The 27860-nt window shown below is 40.4% G+C and overlaps 1 protein-coding gene across 1 annotated transcript in view; it reads right to left on the bottom strand.

The window, feature by feature from the left end:
• Nucleotides 1–27860, bottom strand: part of prkx (protein kinase X-linked) — a 73322-nt gene that overhangs the window by 20025 nt on the left and 25437 nt on the right. Inside the window, exons 3-5 of the mRNA XM_022208450.2 lie at nt 21471–21734; nt 7614–7733; nt 1161–1256 (exon numbers count right to left, since the gene is read on the bottom strand). Of these exons, the coding sequence (XP_022064142.1) occupies nt 1161–1256; nt 7614–7733; nt 21471–21734 (480 nt within the window). The remainder of the gene's footprint in view (nt 1–1160; nt 1257–7613; nt 7734–21470; nt 21735–27860) is intronic.

Raw genomic sequence — 27860 nt, 5'->3', positions numbered from 1 at the left:
TCTGAACAGCGCCACCAAACGACTGGGGGGAGATATAACATTCAACGTAGTTGGTTCAACTGCGAAAACACTGGTGTGAATGCGAACCGAACCAGTTGAAATTAGCAACATTGTAAAAACTTTTGGGTCCAAACGAACCACTCTAACGGACTAACAGGTGTGAAAGCACCCGAAGTCTGGATGGGATCTGTAGTGACTTTGCGCATGCGCGATTCATCTGCTGTCTGGCCGCAGAGTGATGTGGGTCTCCTCTAATCAGACACTGGGACTGCTGCGGGGTTACTGGACTGACAGCCTGTGCTTTGGGACGGACAGGAGTAGAATGATCCGAGTTTTCCTGTCAGTCGCCAAAACGGCAGAAGAAGTCGCTAGATTTGTCGCTAGTCGCTTTTGACAAAAAAAAAAAAGTCGCTAGGACGCTTTGGAAAGTCGCTAGATTTAGCGAGAAAGTCGCTAAGTTGGCAACACTGGTTTCTGCGACCTTGTTGTCATCTGCTGCGTCAAAATACTGCCAAACGGTGCTGATTTTCTTATGCGGGAGCGTCGCCATCTTCCCACTTTACCTTTCCAAACTTTCTTCCAAACTGTGTGGCCCTGCCCCTGCTACATGTTCGTGTGAGGGGAGGGGAGGAGGAGCAATTCTCTCCGTGGCTGCTCAGCCTGTTTACAAGAAGCCGAGGCAGAGGCGCGAAGAACAAGGTGCATGATGCTTAATGCAGCGTTTAACCAACTAGTAAATAATAAATGAATCTGAAAATACTAAACGTTTAATAAATGAGTAGGCGGTTAAACGATTAAACGACTAGTCGCGCACATCCCCAGTAATTTGTGTCATCAAAATAGCTCTGATCCATCAGGGCATGGACACAGGAACTCTGTGGATCGGGCTTGTTGCGGCACATTTCACTAATGCTTGACACGACTGGGAACTTAGAGGCTGGGTCAACATTTTGGGCTCATTTTTCAAGCCACTCATGAGCAGTTTTTTGTTGTGCTATGCTGCCAACAGGGAGGTATGCTTAGTCTGAAACAATGTTCAGGTGGGCGGTACATGTCAGAGTAGCATCAGTGTTGTAGCAGAGTGGTGTAAGCGATTCATGTTTCCACACACACATACTGCTTGGTTGCATTTTGACCCAAGCCCGGAGTCTGGAGCTTACTTGACATAGAAATCCAGATGGCGTGGGAATTCCAGTTTTCCGGCCAAAATCTTCTGATAGATTCCAAATGGATTGTCATCAAAGAACGGCGGGTACCTGCGGAAAGAAAATAAATGTCATCTCCAGCCTGCTCCCTCTGAAGCTTCACTCACACTGTCACAGAAGTGCAAACCCAATTTGTGCTCTGCGAAAAACAGCATGATGTAAGGAACAGGAAACACAGGTAAGAGCTTCCACACACTCACCTGAATCAGTCTGAACAACATGGTGAGCAAACACGTGGACAGGTCACCATTTAGACTGGGGGTGGCGGCTATAATAACTGGCTGCTGGAGACAGAATCGTCTTTGTTCACAGCTTTTGTTGATGATTTTGTGTGTTTCTACCACCCACGGTCCTGCTGCTGCTGCACTCCACTGAATGCTTTCCCGGCTCTCCTGTTCTTCCCTCTGCTTTGGCCTGGACAAGTCATTACCCACAAATTACATAATGGGACCAGCCTCTAAATGCATTACGGACAGAGCAGACAGGCGCATAATCGCACCAGTTTGTCACACGCTGCTTGCGCTCCCACTGAAAAGATCCAGGGTCGGGAGACTCTGGGTCTGGGAGCTGGCTGTTCACCGCAGACTCCACTCATGAAGATTTTTTTTTTTTTTCCAAAATTGATGCTGTCATAGCTGAGGAATCTGGGTCAGTGTAGCAAAATGCAGGGAGGATGACAAGATATATCCATTTTATGACTTATTTTCTAGTTGACAAAGTGACTACGAAATAAAGTACACAAACGTGGCAAAGAGACGGAACAGTTTATAGTGGAAAACTTTAGAACAGTTACCTCACTGTTATTATGTGGATATATGAAAGTGTTCAAAATGTATCCACGTAGCCCTCTTTAACATGTTGCAAAGTGTTAAAGATTTACGCAACACAACCATTTGTTTTTGTGCCATCAGAGATGTCATTTTCAAGTTTTAAATGGAGACATTTAACGACTTTGACATCTTTAATTCCAGTTCACGGTCTGATTTTATTGACTGAGATTGGTTTTAGATGCAGTATGTGAAAGACAGCGGCTGGTTTCAACAATATGGGCAGCAAAGAGCGGCACGTAATGATTAATGTTTTAACAGCCCTTGTCAATGTGGCATGAATCACTGGCAAGCAAAAAGCTTTTGATGACAGCAAAAACAGTTTGGTGACAACAATGTCATCGCTATGCTTTATTGATATAAAGTACCAATTTATCACGAAAAATACCACCTTATTCTGTTTTTCAAAGCGAATGCGTCAATGGTGAAGTTGAGTGACATGATGGGCTGAGAATATGCAAGCCTTCTACCAGTGAACAGCAGTGTCCTGACCTCAGGGTGTGCTATATCCATCTGACATCAGTCAACCTTGTTCTATCGATTCTGCATGCAATGACATCACTTCCAGCACCAGCCAGTTGGGGGTTCTTTGGAAACAAAGACTGACTCTCATAGAAGATCTTTCACAGCTCATTTCACTGGCCGAACTCCGGTAGCATTCATCCTACAGCCAACTGGCTTATTTATATCTTAGAATCTTTCTTAAAGACAATAATCCACCCTCAGTTGATCTACTATATTCACCATTACTATCAATGAATCTAGCACCATCCTCCACAGCAAAACATTCAGTCGAGACTGCTGCTAAAAGCTTGATTTAGTGGGGATGTTCATGCTCCCCTGAGAACTACCTTCTAATGATCCATCCATTCTCTATACACCGCTTTATCCTCACTAGGGTCATGGGGGGTGCTGGTCTATCCCAGCTGACTCTGGCGAAGGCAGGGGACACCCTGGACAGGTCACCAGTCTGTCACAATCACACTCACATTCACACCTACAGGCAATTTGGAGTAACCAATTAACCTCAGCATGTTTTTGGACTGTGGGAGGAAACCGGAGTACCCGGAGAAAACCCACGCATGCACAGGGAGAACATGCAAACTCCATGCAGAAAGATCCCAGGCCCACCTCGGGATTGGGGGGATCTTCTCGCTGCAAGACGAAAGTGCTAACCACTCGACCACTGTGCAGCCCCTTCTAATGATGTCAATCCTAACTTTATTTTGGAATACACTGCACTCATTTACTAGCATTTATCAAAGTAATTTTTACCTGAAAACCAAACCTAAGGCGGATCCTTTGTTTACATCCCCGTGTCACATGGGTGTCTTAAATGCGGTAATTTTCTTAATAAATGCAGCATTATCAATCAATAATTAATATAGGAATGTAGACTCAGTTGATCCCAGCTTGATTAAACATGTTCATTGGCCAGAGGTCACGAGTTGCCACAGAACATTTTGTCATGGTGCCCCTTTATTAGCTAAATTAGCTAAACAATGCTCTCTGCTCGCCTCCTCTGGTCTCTACAAGGTAAAACATCCTCCACCTGATGCCACAACTACATACTATAGCAAAGTAAAATGTCGCAAAGAGTATCTCTTATCTACAAAAATGGGAGCAGGAGATACTTAATACTGGCAATAAAAACCCGTTACACAAAAATACATGCTGTTAATACACTCAAGCTTTTGTACAGATTAAGCAAACAACATACAGTGTCAATTAGTAAGGACTGGATAGAACCAGACTCATGGATATTTTCCATTTTGGATACACTTCTTCAGTAGCAAAGTACACACAGGCTAACAAATCTCTTATCAAACCTTTTTACCACACCTCAGTCTTGTGATTAGCGAAGCCCAAAGGAACACACGCAGGTATTAGCGCCTTATTTCAGCTGAATGTGACTGCTGCAGGTTAACTGCACAACGTCTGTTTTTGTAATCCGTCATGGACCAACAGAGCAGTAATTTCAACTTTGAATCATTTCAGAGCATCAAATGAACGGAATCAATTTCATTGTTTGGAATCAGATTCATTGAAAGTGTCAGACACATTTAATCAACATTTCATATATTTGCTGTGTTTGGTAAGTTCAGTTAAAATCTGCAGTGACTCCGTCTTCTCAGCTGAATAGTCACATTTTATACATTTTAGTATATGGTATACTGTCATACTTTTGTAAAATTAATAATTCAAATGAATCTTATTTCAGATTTCTGACATTCTAAATTTATACAGCACAAAACACATCGCTGAGTTTTCTCTATCTCTAGTCATGGTAATACTGTTCCCAAAAGTGCAGGAGTTTATATTGCAGCAAAAAAAGAGCTCACAGTGAGTAAAAATGTGACAGGAGCAAAGAAATGACAGACACTGCTTGGGGTTCAGAGGGCTAAGCTGAAGAAACTTTCTGTGACAAGTTTCTGTAATAGGACTCCAGAATTTAAATTTCTAACCCCCAAGCTGGCAGTAGAGCTAAGGTGGATGATGACCGGCTGGGGAGCCAACGAGTGGTAAAGGACAAGAAAGAGGTCAATTTAATTTTTATGCAGTCAATCCAGGAAATTCTGATTAAACATTTTGATTAAAATTCCAAACTGGGACTTGTCTTTGCATTAAAATACTTTCTGCTGCAATTTATTTCAATAAGTAACATGCACCTGACCCTGGGTCATCCTCTCAGGCCAGTGGGACTGACAGAACCACTATATGTTATCACTGTCACTGTATGTTGCTAAGGCTTTTCTACATACTGAATCGAGTCTTTGCCTGGGGGTAAAGAAAATTACAAGAAGCAGATTTTCAGCGTGAGAAGAGTCAGGCTTCATATACATAGCCACATGTACAACTGCATATACACACAGGATGATTGGTTTCCATTAAGACCACAAATCTGGCCCTGGGGGTAGGATTACGGAGGGAAGACCCACTCTTTTTCTTCTACTCTCTCTTGGCTTCCTCCCTTGGGGGCCCTGACCTCTCGCTGAATGTTTTTCAACTTGTGCTTCACCCCAACAAAGAGTGATCTACCACTGCTAACTTTTCAGAGGCAGACGCTACATTCTTGGATCGAGACCTCTGACGGACGGCTACACAATACTGCAAGATGAAGAGAGCTCTTTGTCTGTGGGGTTTTATAGTAGCGCCCCCTCCCTTGATGCGCTTGCTGATTTGCTGAGGACAGCACAGCGTCCAGTCTCTGGCAGGACTGCAACACTTCAAAGCCTAGCTCTGATGAATACTGGGAAAAGGTCACATTCCTTCCACAAATTCAAAGCCATGTAACTTTTCCTACCACAGCATAAAGAAGATGGATGGAAGGGGTGAGGGCAGGCCAAGCTCACACACAGCCGACCTTTTAGTAGCACTGGAAGAAGGTGCTCCATATTCATGAGTTACAGCAGTAAGGTTTAACCAAAGAATGTATATTCATCTTTAACTGGATAAATAGGTGTCACTTCAGTGGTCATTAAGACAGCGATTTTCAACAGGAAGTCTTTGATATGAACCAAACGGATGTGTGATTGATCTGTTGCTTAGCTGCTGGTAGGGATAAACTCACACACCAACTCTGCACTTGTCGTCAGTTCTATGGAGCGTATTAGCATCGTTTAGCTTATTGTTTAAATTGTATGACACACATCTTTACTGTTTAAGTGCAAGGCCAGGGTGTCAAAATGATACATAAAGTCTGGGTGCATGACGAAACCCCAAGTGAGCTTCCTCCCAATCTCATAAACAGCCTGTCATGCCTTGACAATAGAGTCCAATCAGCCTCCATTATCCTCGATGGGGCTTCGTGCCGGTATCCTGTGCTGGTCTGTAGTCGCCAGGGTGGTAAGACTTCTTCACAGTCTAATGACACCCACCACCTTGTGTCCCCCAACACCTCCACCTAAGAGATTCACTGCCAATTACCTGCTCCGAGTACTGACAGTTTTGACGTAGGGGATTGTGTGGAGGCCAGTGCATGGTTCCTGTTCAGTGATACCTGTTCTGGCCAACCAAACGGAACCTTTACCTCAATGTGGTGCTTTGCTCTGGTCACCCTTCTTCTTCTTCTAGGTTTTACTTGCTTTCTGTATACAATGTGAATCAAGGCAAGATTATTCCTTCATCCTTTTTTAAGTTTCCATCCATCCATTATCTACACACCACTTGATCCTCCTTAGGGTTGCAGGGGTGCTGAAGCTGCTGACTTAAATTGAATGGAGGGGACACCCTGGACAGATTGCCAGCCTATCACAGGGCTACATATACAGACAAACAATCACACTTGCATTCACACCTGTGGGTAATTTAGAGATACCAATTAACCTCAGCATGTCCTGAGCAGCAATTAGCATGACTGTGCCTTAACCTAATATTTCAGCTTTTTGGGTTAATTTGTAATGCCAGTCTTATTTTCCTACTGGAGAACTTTTATTTTAACCCAATGGCTATGGTCATGAATGTGCCATATCAGTAAAAATAACTTGACTTTTCTGCTAAGCAGCTTCAAAGACTCTACAAGGTTACATCTAATTTTTTTAATCATTGCACTGCACTTTGAAAAACATTTATGCCATTATTTTGAAAAGGTTCTCAGCCCACTGTTAATGCTGAAAAGTGTAGTGCTGTACTTTGAAACAACTTTGGGAAAACCTTAACATCATTTTTTAATTCTTATCTTGCATATGAAAAGAACTGAAGATAAAATTCTGAAAGCTATTAAAGACTGTCAAAGAATACCTGACGATATGTAGGCAGGCCCGTGCTATGCCACTGCTGCAATTAATTAACTGCTGGATTAATGAATGTCACCTGGCGTGTCCCTGAAACAAAATCTCAATCAATCTTAAAGTCAATCTCAACCCTCGGGCCTGTTCTCAGAATGCCAACAAGGCACAGACATTATTATTCACCGCGGACAACAGAGAACATTAGAATAAACCGGAGTGCTTTCGAAAGGGGATCAGCGTCATTGTTCTTCATCTGCTACAATGATTCCCTTTCACAGATTAATTTGTCGCAGCTCTGCAGTGTCCAGTAAGCACACAATGAATAGATTCCCCACTCTGAGACAATAACAGCAACGAGATTAATTGAATAATTCCTCTGCTCCGTGAACACGAGCTCCTCAAGCGCTCTGCTCTCTCGCTCTCTTCCTCTTGCAAGGCTGCTCCGGTGGATTGCATCACTACTTGCACAGGTGTTGATGTTTTGTGTCCACCACCCTGTGCGTCTACACGATTGTCTTGAAAGATTATCATCAAGTTTATTTCAGTCACGTGGAGGAGGGCTCAGTTTTCACCGCTGAGGCTTCACAGAGGTATCTTTTTTTTCCCCACCTGTGTGTGATTGGAACTTGAGAAATTCTTTCTGTAGATTCTTCTCTGATCTCCCAGACAGCAGATTCAAACCTGTCCACATAACCAGCCCACGTTACATCAACGCTGAGTCTTTAATGGTCGAACAGCCCAACTGCCTTAAAACAAGTGTTTGTTCACTGCTGCTTTACCTCTGTTGCACTCTTGGAGGAGAGCGCCCCCCAGTGTTTGAATTGGGGCAGGGAGGTGTTTACTGTACTTACCCAGCCAGCATTTCAAAGATGAGGATGCCCAGAGCCCACCAGTCCACCGCTCGGCCGTGACCTTTACTTTGGATGACTTCGGGAGCCAAATACTCAGGAGTGCCACACAGAGTCCAGGTCCTGATCAGAAAGAAGGGAAGATAGCACATCAATAAACTCCTTGTATGTCCAAAATATAGAAACATCAGTGTTTATGGGATTTTATTTACCCATTTCCATTACTATCAAAGGTTGTTGGAGAGCTCTGTTTACAAAAGGCTTCATTTACAGCTTCTGAGCATCAAGCTTGACAATACAAGACTGAATCTAATAGTTGTGGTTTTTAATCTACTTCCTGTGGCATCCACTACTGTTCAAAAGTTTGGGGTCACCAGGAAATTTCATGTTTTCCATGAAAATTCACAGTTTTATTCATGTGCTAATATAACTGCACAAGGGTTTTCTAATCCTCAATTAGTCTTTCAACACCATTAGCTAGCACAATGTTAGCATTAGAACACAGGAGTGATGGTTGCTGGAAATGTTCCTCTGTAGTCCTACGCAGATATTAGTCATTTCCAGCTAGATAGCCATCTACCACAATAACAATGCCTTGACTGTATTTCTGATTAATGTTATCTTCATTGAAAAAAAAATGCTTTTCTTTGAAAAATAAGGACATTTCTAAGTGAACCCAAACTTTTGATCGGTAGAACTCATCGTTGTGTTTTGGGATATTTAGAAGTCCTTTTAAACTGGATGGTTTTTTTTAACTATCAAGAGCAATATTTGCGCTTTTCAAAATTCAAATAAACCATCATTGTTAACCCTCTGAAAGCCTAAGATGTGTTGGCAAATTTGAAAGGCATGTTATCTTTTTTTAAATGCGGCCAAAATGGCATCATTTACCAGAAAAAGAAAATCAACAATTTTCCAGTAGTCCTTGAATTGCTCATTTGTGCCTTTTGGTTGAATCCAGAAAACCAAAATCTAAGCTTGGAAACATGATATTTAATCAAAATCACTTTATTTTACATGGCCCATTTAAAGAATTGCCAAAAAATAAGGTAGATTCAGTAAAAAACAACAACAAAAAAAACACAAAATACTGCACTCTTCACTGTCACTCAGAAGCTATGACTGATTTAGTTGTGACAGTCGCATAACAAATTCTGCGACTTTTCAACTAAATTAGGTAAAAACCCAGGAGACAAATATGGAAACAATTAAACAATATATATAGTTAATCTTTAGCACATATTTTCCAATATCCCGGAGGGCACTTGGAAGAATGTTGTACATGATGGTTACAGTTCATTTCCTGATTCAATTTTCGCAAAAGTTTTGTAAAATAAATATTTTTTTCTTTTGTAATATTTGTGACATTACAACTAAGTCATACTGCAGGTACCAGGTGTTCGGATGCTAACACTAACTCAGTATAAGGAAATATACCGTTAAACTACAGTCCTTCCAAGTATGCTCTAGGGTTTGGAATTGATGCAGTATTACCATGTATTTTGATGAATGTATTACAGTCCAAAGACAAGGTTCCAGAAAAGATCTGTAAGATGCAGTAATGGTTTGAGGCACTGACTAGGGAGATTTTTTCCATTATTCTGACATTTACTGCTATAAATAGCCCACTGCTGACTTTGCATAATGCAAAAAGATCTCTCTTTTACGAGTGTCCTAAGACCAAAGACAAAAAAAACTGCACGCCTAAATCTATAATCATTTAATTCTGTTTTTCTATGTTTAGCAAGGAGGAGTAAAAGACAAGAACAAATGCAGTGAGAGAAGAGAAAACTCCAAATTAAGTGAAGTGTTTGAGGGGAGATTTCGACTAAGAGAAAGGCCGAGGAGCCCTGGAATAATGAGTGTCGACCTACTGTGCCAACACTCAAATGAGGTTAAAAGAGCCAGGAGCCAGTCTGATATGTGATCAAATCTTAATACATATGATACAGGCAACCAATATAGTTCTGTTGCTATTGCAGATATTGCGACTCCTGTAGTAAATGTCTTCTAATAGTCAATGAATTTCATCAACCATGCGGTTTATTCTACTCCTTTTAAGCAGATATGTTAGGTAGAATGTGGATTTCTGCAAGGAAAAATGCTCCATTTTTATTTATTTATTTATTTTTACCTAAAACAGACTACTTGTTCCCAATACAAGTGACTCCAAGGGGCATCTCTAAACTGCAGCTATTTCACCGACAATATTACGAGTATTTGCCCACAGTAATTGCTTAGGATGCCCTTTCTGCCCGAATGAAAACATAAGCATCTGCCACACTGTCAGCTATTGTTAGCTACTGTTTGAGAGGTCATGTGTACATTCTGTGCTGTTTGTAGAAGGAGAGACTCGGGGAAGACAACACCCCTAGGTAAAGTGATCTGCTTATGCCATCTGACCCATCTGGTTTGGAGTACTATGTGGATGCAGGAGTAATGGATCTGCGGTCGGGATGAAAGCGTAATGAGGGTGAGACTCCTGAACAATAAGTGAAGGATGCCTGGTCAGCGTGAATAACAACAGGAAACAGATTATTTGCTCGTGGATATGCAGCTGATTGACACCGTGTGCATGTGGAACAAACACGCGCGCCGTTCTCGGCAAAAACCACTTGTCCTCTGATGAAGAGCACTTGGCCCGGCGCCAGCCTTTCATCGTCTGTCACAGATATCACCTGGGTAATGACCTCTTTCGGCCAGTTGCCATAGCGACGGTAATTTGTATGGTAATGATGTCGGGCCCAGGGTAGCGAATGAGGAGGAGGCTGCTGATGCCGGGGGAATAAAGCGTAGGGGTGCAGGACGGGCGGAGGCGTGGCCACGGTGGAAAGAAGACACGTGTCGTTGCTCCTCACTGTGTCATCACACAGGGATTCATGTTCAAACTTGCTGATGAGTGCGTCTGCCAGCAGGGGACACTGTGGCAGCACGAGGAGAGTCCATCTGTGACCATGCTTCATCATGTCCTGAACATGGAAAGTACAAGAGGGCTGGTGGCAATAAGGCAGTTGTCTTCCCAGCCCGGGCAATTCTGCTGTCCTCCATTTATATAAGTGGGTCACTTGCACATCAGAGAGATATCTATTCCCTATCTGTTTTGCTTTCACAGTCTGGGGGAAAATGTAATCTTACTCCATTATGTTTACATGTCAGCGGGGGTCATCGCAGAAACGCTGAGGAGAAACGCTGCAGCATTGAGACTGCAGTGCAGATATAAAGCCGTCCTCCTCCTCCGCTGAGCATCTTTTCAATTCTGCTGAGGTCGCCGGGAGGCCTCGCTCACTGTATATCTAATTCAGACTAAATGACACAAGTTTGTCCTTCAGTGGCACTGCCATGGGTCTATTGGAGTTGGGAGGATTCCCTGAGATTCCCGGCGGAAGATATGAGTTTCAAGGACAACAAACTACTGGATGTGCCCAAGGTAGTGAAATGTCTACACTGACTGTTTAAAAAGTCAATCACGTGTGAGGTAATGGGCCAGACTAATTAAACATTGCAGAGCTTTCATCTTGTGTGGCGGCATGAGCTTGTGGCTTCAGCGTACTAGAAACAAACCAGGATCGCATGTAAAGTCAAAAGTGTGTCTACGTTTTGTGAATGTCCTCACTCAAAAGGAGAAGCTATGATCACAGCCTCATCCTGGCTTCATCACACCGCCTCCCTGATCTCTCTCCAGCTAATCAGTGGGATGTTTTTTTGTTTTTTTTGCACGTCTTTGTAGTCTTGATATGATAGATTATGCAAATGGGCCACTTTCACCGTCAGAGCTGGAGGAGAAATTCAGCAAACCACTACTACTGGCACAGTCCCCACACAAGAACGGGTGTTTGAGACGCTCCAAGATGGATTTCATTTGAAACATTCTCAATGCCTTTAGTGGGGATTCAGCAGTAAATAAAAACACAGCAGGGGGCTGAGTTGGTGGGAGCAGCATATAAAGCATCCTGGTCTGGCAATTGGATCCTGGTCTGTTATACCCCTCAGGCAAAAGAAATTACAGATTTCTATAGCAGGATGCCCATCCACATGAATGGATGAATTGCTTTTTACAAGACATCCTGTGTTGTAATCAATGGATTATGAAAGATCATTCATTTCATTTAAGTATAAAGGTGGATGTCACCGAGTACCAAAGCACTAATGGACACCAAGAGTCATTAACATGCAAAAATTTAGTGTCAACTACTCATAACTATTAAGTGTTAAATGTTGACAGAAAGAATACATGGAATAGCACAAGTTTTATCACAGATTGGAGAAGAGGATGTGACTTCAGTGTGTAGGTACTCCTTGTAGTACAATATTATCGATTTTTTTGTATTCACCACCTACACGACACCTACTTCTGTGGATGTGCAACACAACTATGAAACTTCTCCCGCTTCGTGTGACCTTCATATTCAATTCAGTATGATTTATATAGCCCCAAATCATGACACGTCATCTCAGCATTTTACATGGTAAAGGTCAAGCTCCAACAGTTTTCTGACAGTAAGAAAACAAGAAAAGCACTCAGAGAGCGCAGTACTCCACCAAGGCTTCTCAGTCGTCGTATTATTTCTCATGGATAAGTCTCAGAAAGTCCACAACCGTCGATTTGTAGTAGGATCGCAGTGATGTGAGCATCAGCAGGCAGCCGACGTAGTGTTCACTTGTTGTCATAGTTACAGTGACGTTGTGCCGGTTAATCTTTAACAAATACATGGATCCAGACTATAAGCTGCATATATATACACATACATACAAACATGCCAAAATCTAATGATTTGGTTCTTGTGCCATTTCTGACCTTCCCTGAAAATTTCATTCAAATCCATCTGTTTTTAATAATGTTGCTAACAGACAGACAGATGGACAAATGTACGCCAATCGACACATAACTCCCTTTAAGAAAGATTTTCTTTTCTTTAAATCCTAAAAAATGACACCATTTATCAGGGCAGGAAACTGTAAGCACAGGAAGAATTTTCAACTTTCCACTGACCCTTGAACTTATCATGTGTGACTTTTGCTTTGTCAGAAAAATCAATCCACTTTATCCATGTCTCACTTAAAAATCTGCCAAAAATAAACCATCTGCAAGAACCAGAATCAGTAAAAAAACAAAACATTCTGCACTCCTCAACGCAACCGAGGAGCCATTAGTGACTCAGATGCGACCAACAGTGACATGGCAAAATTTACGAACTTTTCAACTGAACTTCAAATTGTGTTTCCACAGAGCAGCAAGGAAACAAGTATGAAAACATATTCAAATGTAAGTAAAATATCTGTACAACACAAAGCCACCATTTTTTAACAGTGATGGAAATACCTGTGGGCACCTGGAAACAAACCTGCATTTAGAGCTGCAACTAACGATAAATAGATTAATTGTCTGAGCACGATACGTCACAAATGTGAAAGTGAGCTCGCAATGCAACAGAAATCCCCATCCGAGCGGAGCGCAGAACACGGACGGACATCCGCACTACATCGTACATATATAATACAGGGTGACAAAAAAAACAGGAACTTTTTAACAATCCAGTAAAATCAACAGTGATGGAAGAAAAAGATCTTATTCATAGTAATTGAAACCTTAACCCTTAAAAAGCCGGGACCGAGTATACTCGGTTCACGCTTACTTGTACACACAGCCGAAACCGAACATTCTCGGCTCAACATGTGTGACTTGTTTATGATTGCTAATTAACATAAAATATGCACACACCTGTATGTTTGGTAAGATGTAAACATTGGCCCCAAATTTGCTTATTTCAAACGATAAAGCCGTATGAGCCGTTATAACGAAGCCGCAATTACGAAGCGCTTATCGGGGCCGCATACCGGCCGAAATTTAATATGGGGAACGTCTACAACAATGCGACCTCGCAAGACTTGATCGATATTTTATGGATTAGGTGGTTTTAGTATATGTACTTCTCCAGAAATATGGCCTTGTAAGGGTTAAAACATGCCATTTAAGAAACAATGATGGAATTTCCCTTTTTTAAAAATTATTTCCTGTAGATGGCGTCCTCCTGTATGAATGCATTCCTGAAATCTGCTGTTGAGATTCCTCATTGACCACTGCAACATCTCAGCTGGGATACTGTGAATTTCATCCTGAATTCTCTGTTTTAACTCAACCAGAGTTCTTGGTCGAGTTTTGTACATTTTACTCTTGAGATAGCCCCAGGTAGAATTAAAGAATGCATTCGTACAGAAGGACGCCATCTACAGGAAGTAATTAAAAAAAAGAAAAGAAAATTCCATCATCGTTTCTTAAATGGCATGTTTAAAGGTTTCAATTACTATGAATAAAATATTTTTCTTCCATCACTGTTGGTTTTATTGGATTGCTAAAAAGTTCCCGTTTTTTGTGTCACCCTGTATATGCACATACTATACAGCGATACAGCGTGGATGTCCGTCCATGTTCCACTCTCCGCTTGGACGGTTATTGCTGTTGCATTGCACGCTCACTTTCGCTTTCGATGACGTGTCCTGCTCAGACGAATAATCGATTCATCGTTAGTTGCAGCCCTACCTGCATTAGCTAATATCAGGACTTCTCAATTTTTGTACAATTAATAATAGAAAATAAATTTGTTCACTTTTCAGTCATTTATGACACAATACGTGTGTTATATGGCAATGACATTTTTGAGCTTTCTCTATTTCTAACCAGAGGGAGAAAAATTTCAGATAAAAATTTAGCCTCGAGTGAGCAAAAATGTGAAACACCCCGAAATGGCAGAAAGTGCAACACATCTAAATATCAATTTGTAAATTATGTGAAACACTACTTTGTTTTATTTGAAAATTTTGAGAATACTGCAAAAGTAAAGCTGTTCCATAACATAAATGCTAAAACTGATAATAATCACAGGACTAAAATAATATAAGTTTGTGTAGCAGAAGCATTTTTTTCTAATTCTATTTAGCATCTCAAAGCCTTAAATCTGGCTTGTGACTAAATCTAGAACAGGGATGTCAAACTCATCTTAGTTCAGGGGCCACATATAGCCCAATTTGATCTTAAGTGACCACGAAAACCACAGTATAATAACCTATAAATCACCACAACTCCACATTTTCCCCTTTGTTTTAGTGCAAAAAGTAAACTCTGAAAATGCTCACATTCAAGGAATTATCTTTTGTACAAAACATTTGCAACAATCTGAAATTTTTCAAGAAAAATAAATTCGATTTCAACAAAATTATTCTTCAGTTGATAATTTACACATGACAACATACATATCAGAGAGTATCCACAAAGGCGCAAGATCAAAACGACAAAAGTCAGACAAAAAAAAAACAACAAAAACAAGGCAATATTACAAAAAAATGACATGCACAATGAAAAAAATGACAGTGAGAAGCAAAATCACGAAATAACACAACACAGAGACAAAAAATTAGACAAAAAAGTTACAAAGCGACAAAAAGCAGACAAAAATTACACAAATGACACAAACGAGACAAAAAATGTAAAGAAAAAACCAAACAAACAAAAACAAGAGAAACATGATTAAAAACATGACACAAACAACAAAAGTCAGACAAAAACCAACAAAAAAAACTATTATAGAAAGAAATTATTTGCAGTTCTTCCACCATTTCTCTCCCTACTTTCCTGTCTGCCTCTCTACAAATCTAATAATGCCAAAAAATAACTTAAAAAAAATATACAAAGTTGAAAGGTTGGACCCTCTAGCGGACCGGTTTTGGCGTGCGGGTGACATGTTTGACACCACAGGTCTAGAACAGGGGTCGGCAACCTTTAACACTCAAAGAGCCATTTCGACCCGTTTCTCACAGAAAAGAAAACACCGGGAGCCGCAAAATCCTTGTGGCATTTAAAATGAAGACAACACTGCATATATCGCTTTTTTACCTCTATGCCCTTGTTAATCAGTCGTGATTAATTAATTACAAATCCTCTAATTAGATAGATTCATTTTTTTAATTGTATCCTACCACTAATATTTATCTTACTTGGTTAATGTCATTTTTGCTCTTGGACCTCATATGTTACGTAATGTTAGCTGGAAATCAATAATTTGCGAATGTCTATTAAACTTGTAAAATCTATTTATCTATTTATCGTAAGCTAATGACTTTTCTCCGGTAAGTCGCTGCCCTATTTTCCAAGACGACACTCCTCTGACTCTCTGACCTGCTGCCTGGATGCTGGGCGTGACATCGAGCCGCGTGTTCTCGCGAGTAACGTCGTATTAACCTGACATATCAAAGAGTAGATACCGAGCAAGACAATTATCCGTAGTTTACCTTAGAACTCACGAGTACCCGACACAATGCAGGACTCTGCTGTGAAGGCGGAGACGTGCGGCAGTGCTGTATTTGTGACAATAAAAAAAGAAAGAAATTTGAACCCCTAGTCTAGAAGTTGTGAATCGCCAGTCAATATTCATATGAGAAAAATGTTATTATTGATGTGTCAAAATTGATTTCAACCAGTCGTATTTCTCCTGAGATGTAAAATAAAACTTAATCAGTCATCTCCTTTAAATCAACTGACAAATTCGGATCTTTAAAGAAAGTTGACAAGCTCAGCCACCCAAACGGAGACTGATTCAAGCCGCCTCAAACCACCACAAAGTGTAGCTGTGGCCTGAATATGAATACTCGGAGACATGATGTCTTCCAAATTCAATTCCAAGCGTAATAACAGCTTCCACACTGTGCACCTGCAGCTGTAAGCGAGTGTAGCATGCTGAGCACAGCCTAGGAGGGAGTAAATGTACAGTATGAGATCAGACATACAGTGCAAAGTGACAGCTGCTTTGTCATTCACTCTCTACTGACAACCAATCAAGCATCAAACATCTCAAGCTGAGAGCTGAGTATCCCCAACTGTCATTCACCAGCAGCCACACATACTGCTGCAGGAAAGCCAAGAGAACTGATATGTGCCACAACAGCAGCCAAGTAAAACCCAGTGTCTGTGTAGTACAGAAGAACAGGAGAAAACATGTTAATAGTCCAGGACTCATTAAATTATCTGCCATTATCCAATCAGATATAATACAAACTATGTATGAAGAGCAGGTTTTCTATACGTTTATGTTCTTGGAAAGATTATCTGTGTAACAAATGTTATTCTGCTGTGTCTGAACAGCACATAAAAACAGTAATAATTTGTCAACATTTATCCTTGCTTATGTAAAGAAGTATTTTATTGCTATATGACAAGGAAAGCCCTCCGTACAAAGTCTCTTCCATAATTCAGAAATGCGACACTACTGGACAAAAACAAAAAACACATGGAATGGCAGCAGCATGTGCAAGCGAAGCAACATGTACAAGGTGATGAGCAGGAAATGAGTCACGTATGAAGATATGAAGTGTAGGGCCGCAACTAACGATTATTTTAATAATCGATTAATCGGCCGATTATTTTTTTCGATTAATCGATGAATCCGATAACACTTTTAATTTCCGCCTCTTTATTCAGAAATAAAAGATTTGGAATGACAGAACAAATAAGATCATTATAGGAAAGCCTTCATCTTCAACCAATGACAGAGGCCTCATGTCAGTGACGGTTATGTTGAGGATGCTCTCAGTCAGACAGCTGCTTGCTGTGGTGGACATGATGTCTTTCTCATCATGAAGCCTGTCAATGCAATCCATCCTGCCTCACTCCAACACAGACCAGTGTCTTCACTCAGATCCTGTCAGAAAATTAAAACTTGAGGCTTAATCTTCAAAATATTACCACCATAGTGTGCAAGTTACATTTATTTGTAATATATATTCAAACCATGCTTTAGCTGCTGAAAGTGAAATAATCACTCACAGTCACACAAGCCCTATCCCTGTTATTAATCAGTTAATAAGCTAACCCTAGCATCAGACAAGCTACCAGAGAGACTGATGTTACGTTTCCTCACTTTAAAACGGAACAAATGTAGGATAATGCAGTGACTTAAGGTGCGTGTCCACTAGATGCGACACATCGCATGTGGCCGGTTGGTGCGTTTCCAGCTGCGATCCCATGTGTTTACCTGCAGCTCATTTTTGTGAAGTAGATTCGACTTCTACTGTCCTTAAACTAAAATCTAAACTAGCCGTCAGTGAACTAAAACCAGGACAGGTTCAGCTGCTGCACAGATTATTTCTCGCCTCAAATGCTTTAGAAATACTTTTCCCTGAAGTGTTTTCGAAATAATAGAGAAAGTTTGCGGCCCAGCCGCTGTGTTTATCGGACTCATCTACCGGACCATCAAGCTGAAAGCGCGGTCACGTGACCACGTAGTGGCCCGCTCGTGACCGTCCGGCATCAGTGCGATTTTCAGATGCGTGCATTCACATGTAATGAACACGCAGCATGTCTTTGTTTTGTGAAGCGTGAAATGCTCCCATACTTTTAAGGACTTCGCTCAAACTGCTTTCTCCGTACTGGTCATGTTTCATGTGTTGAATTTACTTCCCTTTGAAAATACCTCCTCTGTTCTGCCTCCACCTCGCTCTGTTCAACTCGCTCTGCAGGTGAAGTAGACGGCTCCGCGACATGACGAGTGACGCATGGATCGCGCGACACAACGAATCGATAATGCAATTCGTTGCCAACGCTTTTAATAATCGATTATTATCGATTCGTTGATGCAGCCCTAATGAAGTGTTTGATGATTAATCCTCCAAATTATAGACACAAACGATTCAGAGAGGAATTCATGCAAATAAAAAAAATGACTAAATCAAACTGATCCAAGCAGCTCATTGACAGATATCTGGATCTGAACATGTAATTTAAGCTGACATAAGTTGAGTTCAGTTGCTACTGGGTGGCTTGTGGACTGTGACAATATTAACAAAGGATAACATGAGGCTAACTTAGCTTGAATGCATTTTATGAACTGCTGTTTAATAGCATTAGCAGCTACCATTGACTCAGAATACGATATTTAATGTACACTACCACTCATAAGTTTGGGGTCACCCAGATAATCTCATGCTTTCCATAAAAACTCACACTTTTATTCATATGCTAACATAATTGCACAAGGGTTTTCTCATCATCAATTAGCCTTTCAGCACCATTAGCTAACACAATGTAGCATTAGAACACAAGAGTGATGGTTAGTAGAAATGTGTCTCTGTACCCCTATGGATATATTCATTAATATTCATCCATTTCCAGCTACAACAGTCATTTACCACATTAACTGTCTGGATTGCATTTCTGATTAATTTAATGTTTTTTCATTGAAAAAAAAGTGTTTCTTTCAAAAATAAGGATATTTCTAAGTGACAGTAGTGTATGAAAAGAACTTAACTGAAAGCTCAACAGAGAAAGTTTCCATCGTCCTTTCATGAAGCTTCACTTCCATCCTCTGTTATACTCAACCCCTCTGGCTTTACAGATAACCCAGCGGTGAGATCTTAACATTCTGTATCAATTTCGACTTCAAATTCTTGCCAGCATCTACCAATGCCGCTTTAATAAGAAAGAACTGTCTATTTTCTCCATCAGTCACAAATTCTATCTTCCTGCAGTGGCACACCAAAAGCATCAAATGCTTTCGAGATCAATATAAAGATCATGTCTTTTGTAGTTACACAGAGGTATCCACTGAATTATTGCTACCAGCATCCCACCTATTCTGCTATTTTCAGATCTGTCATCGAGCCATTTCTCTGCATTAAAGACCCCCTGTGGTGAAAATCATGTTTTTATCTTGTCAATATGTCCATATGGTGATTGTTCCATGCTGGAAGAACTACAATGAGTAAAATAAGCAGTCGACACCATTGCTGAGAGTTTAAAAGTATACTTCCCTAAATGTAGAAGTACTTCAACATCTCCAACATCTACCATCTGCCCCTAATATTGACCTCATTCACCTCCAAATAGACATTTTAGCGTTTGCATTTCCATTATAATTACATCTTCCTCTACTTTCCTGGAAATCCATGTGAACCTCAACAATCTACTAGTGGCTTCTAAAATCCCAAACCTCCCATGATTGGAAAAGCATGATATCCTTTAAATTGTGAAAATAATAATGGGAAGAAGTAGAAAAAGAAGAAGAAATACAGCCAAAATGACACCAACACCATTTGTCAGAACCAAATGTGCCCCTCAGCTCAATCAGGAAGCTCTGCTGGGACCAACAGTCACATGACAAAGGTACTTTTTGGCTCAACTATTGACCATGTTTGCAGATACAGAGGAGACAAGCACAGACACAAAGAAGACTCAGAGCTAAGCACATCAGACTTGACCCAAAAAATAAATGCAGCACGGTTGAAAAAAGGGATACAGAGAAATCGTTGGAAGATACGTTCAGCACAGTGAATAACTTTCTAGAAGTTATGAGCAGTTTGTAGATACTACATAAAGAAACAACAGAATGTAAGATCTATCTGTCTATCTATCCATCTATGTATGTAACTGGATCTCATTAAGGATCTCTAAAACCAGTCGATGAAGAAACTAAAATAAGTAATTTCACACAGTAAACTGAGTGGACATGCAAGTTAGCAGAAGCTTGTTTCTGTTCTTTAACAGTAGTTTTTACAAAGATGCCTGTTTTATTTCCAAAGCATTTAATAACTGTCATCCATGCTTTAATCTAGGACCCTGTCTGTGCAGAAAATTGCAGATCAAAGACACGAAACATCACACAATGCGGTTTCAACATCTCAACACTATTATATCTGATGAACTGTGCTAAGTTACGACTCAGTGAGGCTGGGAAAAATGTGAGTTTCACTCATTATCGATGTTGTGATTCTGAATAATCAATGCCTTGTTTAGTCGGTAAAATGTCAGACTATACAAGATCTTTAGCTTAAAAATACAAGAGAATAAAAACCAAACACGTCCAGGTAACAATGACATAAAATATGGAAAAAAAACTGCAAATTCGGTCAATATCCATGCACCACTACTTGTCCTCCACATTTTCTCATTCTGTGAAACGTCTTTACACTTTCCTTCCTGACACCCTTACTTGGATTGTTCTGGGTGACGTCTTTTTTTTTTTGCCACACTGTTGGCACTTTCGCTCAGCAGCGCTGCAGTTGCATGGCAACCAGAGCAACAACAGACATCGGCAAACAAATCAGCGGAAGGGTTGTGGAGGAGGAAGCAAGAAGGCAAAGATATGAGCCATGCGGTCCTTCTATTACCATGGACAATGAGACAGATGAGCTAGCAGCCCTGGAGAAGAACTGAGGGGAGTGCAGTAAACATACTGTTGTGTGTTTCACAGAGATATAGCTGTATGAATTGCTCCAAACCCCATTAACATGGATGGCTTTCAGATGGTTCTGGTTGATAGGAATGGATCAGAGATTGGCACGAGAGGATTCAGATGGCTTGGTGCTATTATAAACAAAAGGTGGGAGCATTGCAGTGAAGGAACATTTGTTCAGCCCACATATTTAACTCTTTGTCATGGGGCTACATCGCTTACCTTCCCCCCTCTGCTGAATGTGACGTTATCCACTCTGCAAGACTCCAAACTATGAAGTGTTTTTGTTGTATTCTTGTAAAATGGATCACATTTTTCAGCAACTGCTGATTCTAATTATTAACTTAGACAATTAATTCATTACTAATATGGTTGGAAATTATATTTTTTTCCCCGGAAGCAATTAATGACGTGACAAAAACCTACAAAAGTGTAGAAACAAAACAAATCATCTGAATTATACAACAAATTCTTCTTTTTAGGGTCTAAAAAATTCCTTTTGCAGTTCAAGATTCACACTTAAGCCGACCATTCACTGCTCAAATTCCTAAATATTGGAACTGAATTCACTTTTAGTGCAATTGAAGTTAAATTAAAAGAAAATAAAAGCAAACAGACACTTTTTTTTTGCTATTTTGCTCACCTGTCAGAGAGCTTCTTAGCAAAGCCGAAGTCAGTCAGCCGGATGTGTCCTTCGCTGTCCAGCAGGATGTTCTCCGGCTTCAAGTCTCGGTACACGATTTCTTTGGAGTGGAGGTACTCGATAGCGCATACGATCTCCGAGGTATAGAAGAGGCCCGTCGCGTTGCTGAAGCGCCCACGACTGCGGAGATAGCTGAACAGCTCGCCGCCGGGCACGTAGTCCATCAGCATGTAGAGGAAACGTTCATCGTGGTGGGTCCAGAACCTGCCAAGAAACACAAAGGAGACACAGGTCCAACATGATTCATTATTAATGGATGTTTTTGAGAGCCCGGTGTAACTTCTCCAGTCCACAGCCCTACATGTCCTTTGGAGGGTAAAACTGTTAAAGTGCTGTCTGACGAGTTGGGGAAATCAGATAAGATGCGAGGTAGTATCAGTCTCAGACTCTTTTATCCCCTTGTGTGGTTTGGAGGAGCGTGCAGCAAACTATTTCAGCTGGAAGGGCACTTCAGAGGAATAAAAACAAGAGAGAAATGTCACTGATGAAGATGGAGGAGGCTCCAGTGTTTTCCATAAGTGGTGGCTGCTGGCCACAGACTATTACTGACTCTTTCCTACACTGCTATTTCAGCTCCACACTTCCTTTTTCTTTTTTTCTGTTTTTTTTTTCTACAGCTCTACTTATTTCGACATGCAATCAGTTTATTTCCAAACATACAGCAAGCACAGTCGTCACACGTTCTGTATCACAAAATAAATATCAGGAAACAAGCCAGCAGCTTATTGCAGACACACTTTGTACAGAACACAAATATCAAAGATGTCTCGTTAAACTGGAATAGGTGCAATATATCAGAAATGCAATAATGAGAATTTAGGGCTGGACCCGAATATCCCGAATATTCGTTGGCTACGGGACAATCTGGATATTAATTTTTGGTATCCGAATATTCGGATTTAAAAAGACCGACAAGGATCAGACTACCGTACTTTGTAAGGTATGCCGCTGCCCGGTTCCAGTCATTCATTGAATTTACCAAAAATATGCTATATCGTTATGTATATCATATCGGGATATAAAATTTTGGTCATATCGCCCAGCCCTAAGAAGAACCCACAGATCACTGTGGCTGAGCTCCAGAGATGCAGTCGGGAGATAGGAGAAAGTTCCACAAAGTCAGCTATCACTGCAGCCCTTCACCAGTTGGGGCTTTATGGCAGAGTGGCCCGACGGAAGCCTCTCCTCAGTGCAAGACACATGAAAGCCCGCATAGAGTTTGCCAAAAAACACATGAAGGACTCCCAGACTATGAGAAATAAGATTCTCTGGTCTGATGAGACCAAGATTGAACTTTTTGCTGTTAATTCTAAGCGGTATTTGTGGAAAAAAGCAGGCACTGCTCATCACTTGCCCAATACAATCCCTACAGTGAAACATGGTGGTGGGAGCATCATGTTGTGGGGGTGTTTTTCAGCTGCAGGGACAGGACGACTGGTTGCAATTGAAGGAAGGATGAATGTGGCCAAGTACAGAGATATCCTGGAGGAAAACCTCTTCCAGAGTGCTCAGGACCTCAGACTGGGTCGAAGGTTCACCTTTCAACAGGACAATGACCCTAAGCACACAGCTAAAATAACAAAGGAGTGGCTTCAGAACAACTCTGTGACCGTTCTTGACTGGCCCAGCCATAGCCCTGACCTAAACCCAATTGAGCATCTCTGGACAGACCTCAAAATGGCTGTCCACCAACGTTGACCATCCAACCTGACAGAACTGGAGAGGATCTGCAAGGAAGAATGGCAGAGGATCCCCAAATCCAGGTGTGAAATCTTGTGTCATTCCCAAGAAGACTCATGGCTGTACTAGCTGAAAAGGTGCTTCTACTCAATACTGAGCACAGGGTCTGAATACTTCTGACCATGTGATATTTCAGTTTTTCTTTAATTAATTTGCAAAAATTTCCACTTTTCTATTTTTTTTCTGTCAAGATGGGGTGCTGAGTGTACATTAATGAGAAAAATGAACTTTTTTGATTTTGGCAAATGGCTGCAATGACACAGAGAGTGAAATATTTCAAGGGGTCTGAATACTTTCCGTACACACTTTATGTACACTTGTGTGGGTGAGGTTTGATGTTTCATTCATTTATTCTAGTGTTTTATCTATTATTTATTTATTTAAGCTATTTTCATACCATGTTCTTATATTAGTTCTATTTGAGAATGATGCACTGACTGGATTGCTTTCTAAAGTCGTACTTGTTACAATGACAAAGTTCTATTGTATTCTGTTGTACGTTGCATCAATTACAGAGCATTGATGAGCTGATTTTTATACTGCATTTACTATATTGATCACCATCTGCCTTCTCTCAGTTTATATCCATCTGAATAGTAAAACCCACCAGCAGGTTTGAAAGGTTTTCTTCAAAAAAAAAAAAAGGACATAAAAAAAAATCAGCAGCATTAATCAACAAAGGATAGAAGGACTAGTGTAGAAACTATTTATGTGTGACCTAAATCTACCCTTAAAATTGTGATACTTCTTAAAAATCACATTATTCCACATGTGTTGTTTAAAAATTTGCTAAAAATAAACAACTGGTGCAAACCACATTTAGTCAAAAATGGAAAATTCTGCATTCCTTCGTGCAGGTACAGCCTTTGAATGACTCTGCTGACACTAATAGTCTTGTAGGAAAAAATCTGTGACTTTTCAGCTAAACTGCAGGCTGTGTTTAGCAAAAGCTGAGCAGAAAGGCGACAAGCATGGGAACAAATTCATTCGTATGTCGAGCCACCATGTTTTTTCCAGTACTGTACTACTGAATTCTGCTTTGTTATTGATACGTTGTCAAAGAAATTCGATTTTCATTTTTGTTTTTTGATTTGTGACATTTCATTTTCCTGGTTTCCATAGAGGTGCAGGACTTTTCCCTGCAGTAAAAAATGAGCCCACAAAAGCTGCTTCGTGTTCTATGTTCGTCATTTCAGGGTTCTCACCAGGATTTTTTTTTGAGCGTAACGGCAGGTCCTCCCGCACGTGCACCCGCAATAGACGGGAACGGGTCAATCGACAGGAAAGTACGGCTGAGGTGGGGAGACATAAATTAACCTAGACAGGCACCCAGTCGATAAAAACAAACGCACATGGCGTTATCTGTCAAAATAACAGCGTAGCGGCCCTAATCACAGCGTAATCTTTTAAACTGACAGCGTAACGGGCCGTTATGACAGCGTAACGGGCTGTTACGCTGAAATGCGCTGGCAAGAACCCTGCATTTGTGTCGGCATATGTCTCGAAAATGCTAATCTACAGTCTATCATGTGCATATTTTAGCATTTTTGTTTCTACTGCATCAGTCCTCGCACTGTTCAACACTCCACAAACAGGGAACATTCACCAATCACTCGGGCATCACAGAACATGACGTACATTCATTTTTTGGAAACAGTAAGAACTGGGAAGCAGCGTTCAGTCTCCAGAAACAAAACTAACACCTATTGAGAAATTCAGGATTTGTGGTTGTCAAGCTGCTGTCATCTGATAAATACACATAAGAACAACAATGAAAAACCTGTAAAATTCTAAAATTGGTTTGTTTTTCCAAATGCTGCTCAAGACGAACCATTTTTTGCTTTATTTAATATGATTATTCAGCTTGATAGAATATATTTGTTAGAGATTAACCCCCCCAAAGAATCTTATTATACACATATCAGCCACAATAATAAAGCTACCTGCCTGGTATTGCAAATCACAGCAGATCACTGCACTGTCAGTCGTTTTCATGTTTTGGCTGATTGATGTACTGTGTTTGAAATGTCTCACATTGCTGAGACCTTACTTCATACAACAATTGTGCTTTTTTTGCAATACAAGGCTGAGTGGCATTGAATAACACACCTCACACTGTTCTTTTCATCTATAATTAGCCAATTATATTTTCTTTCACAAATTAAAAACAAGTCTTATTTCATTTGGCAGCACAAGACTGTTTAACTCCTGCTCTATTTTTAAGTGTAATTTTAAACACTGTTCGATGTGTATTAAATATACATCAGATTTAGATACTGAAATTACAGCAAAGCCTAACTGGGACAGGCTTTTAGAGACTGTTTTTCACATTAGGCAAAAGGAGGATATCTGCTGAGGGACTGATTCTCACTTAAGTCAGGAATATGCTTGGGAGATCAGTGTTTTATTGCACTCAGTAAAGTTCATCGTGACTCCTCTGTACCACACGGCTGATTTCACTCACACCGTCTGTTCCTTAAGACTGCAAATTATTCTGGATTTGTATCAGCAGGGAACTTTTACTCTGATCAGGACAAGTCTGGAATGCATTTTAGTGTGTGCAGTAATGAGACAATAGAGCAAAAGGTGAATATTTGGATGGAGAAACACCAGAATACTTCAGCATTTTAGGAAATGGTCTTGTTGTGCTAGGCTTAGCATGAAAACAGAAAGTATGGGGAAACAGCTAGCATGGTGCTAGCCACCGTTAAAAACCCCTTTAAAGTTTGTCTGATCCACATTTCAAGAAAACCTGATGGTGTTGTGCTTAAACTACTTCTTGATGAACAGCAACTGGTAATAGTGACTGTGTGTCTTGTTTTACAGTGAAGAAAACAAAGCCTGTGTTCAGTGACTGAATCCGTTTCAGCCGGAGATGCTGCACAGAAGCGCTGGGTGGGTGTAGCTATAAAAAAAACACAAATAACAACTCATAAACCTAAAGTCCTTTTTACATAAACTAAACAAACAGGATCCAACATGTAAATTTAGGCCACGAGTGCTGTTTGTCATCCTGCTTTCAGTCTTTGTGCTCAGGCAGGCTGATCACAACTTGATTCCCGCTCCATATCAAAGTCTCAAAATGCAGAATTATTGCTTTAAAATGTGCAAAATGATTTCCTTGAATCGACATGGAGGATTTTTTTTTAGATTATTAAGAAATGAAATTGACTAAATGGCTGAATTATTTGGAAATTATCGAAAAAATTATTCATTTTGACACCATCTTAACAACCCTTACATGTATCTCATACTAGAAAATAAACCAATTTGTAAAACTTTTAATTATATATGACTGGATATTATTTTTACTCAAGTGAAAATAAAGTTAGTGGCTAATACTAAAGAACATCTGAATATTCTTTTCATAAAAAACTTCCTTGACAAATTTATGTGGGGTCTGCTAACACTAGTGTTCCAAGTCGAATTCATTTTGATTCTCTTAAAAGGATTAACTGACCACAAAGTTCCTGTTTCAGCCTGATGATTGTTGACTGTTCATGAGGAAGTCCACATTTATGACATATTTGATCATCACACCCACCAGCGGGTTCAAAAAGCATTTTTTTTTTCTTTTTAATAACACAAAAACGACAATTTATTCAAGCACATAACTGCGAATACTGAAAGAGTCCTTGGATTTTCAGCTGCTTCACTGTCCTTGCATGATTCATCTGCTGCACGTCATTTCGGTGGAAAACTTTACAAAACCGAGGCTTACACAGATACACTTTGATATTTAATCAAAATCGCTTTATTCTACGTGCGGCATTCTAAATTTAGCAAAAACAAACCATTTATTTCAAGAAAATTCTTAAAAAAAAACAAAGACTTGCACACTCATTAGAACTGAGAAACCCTTAAAGGCATTAGAGGAGATTTAATTTCCTACGACTTTGAACGTAGCATGCGCACATACAACCTCTCATTTACGAAGAAACGCCCCCCCTCCAGAAACTTGCGTAGGACTCATGAAGTTGTCTTTTATGGCTGGGTCCCCCTGGATCTTTATCTGCCATTATGTTAAAAAAAGATGAGCAAAACAAGTCGCCAGCTAACTACGAAGCTATACCAAAGCAACACATACACAAAACACGTAAGTCCAAGGCGTACGTAATCTACGTAACTAGGCCTGAGCCGGAAGATTTTTGATTGACAGGAAAGGGAGCAAACTAAACGCCTCGGTCCGAGCGCATTGATTGGCTGATGTTTTTCAGGTCCTGCCCATGTCCACAGTTATTTTTTTTTTATTTTTTAGAAACCATACATACAAGTCCACTAAAGGTCGGTATATTCATTTTATGTGAATCAGACAAATTAAACAAAAAAAAACATCCTCCATAATGCCTTTAATGTTCCATAACAAAACTAGAAAAGCACTGAGAGAATGTAGTACTCTGTCAATCCTGCTCATTCCCCCATACAGCAGTGTCAGAAAATGCAGCATTTTTTTCCTTAGAAATGTACCGTAGTATTTGTTTATTAGTTATTGATGATCAGAAGCGGCCACTTAATATAGATGTACCCACAAATTAAATGACCACTTAGCACAGGCGTGTGTTATGCACGTGTACGTTATGTATGGATACC

Source organism: Acanthochromis polyacanthus, chromosome 22, assembly GCF_021347895.1.
Source record: "Acanthochromis polyacanthus isolate Apoly-LR-REF ecotype Palm Island chromosome 22, KAUST_Apoly_ChrSc, whole genome shotgun sequence".
NCBI classification, from domain to species: Eukaryota; Metazoa; Chordata; class Actinopteri; family Pomacentridae; genus Acanthochromis; species Acanthochromis polyacanthus.
Note: the sequence above shows the minus strand (reverse complement) of the source record. Positions and strands in the feature narration are given on the sequence as shown.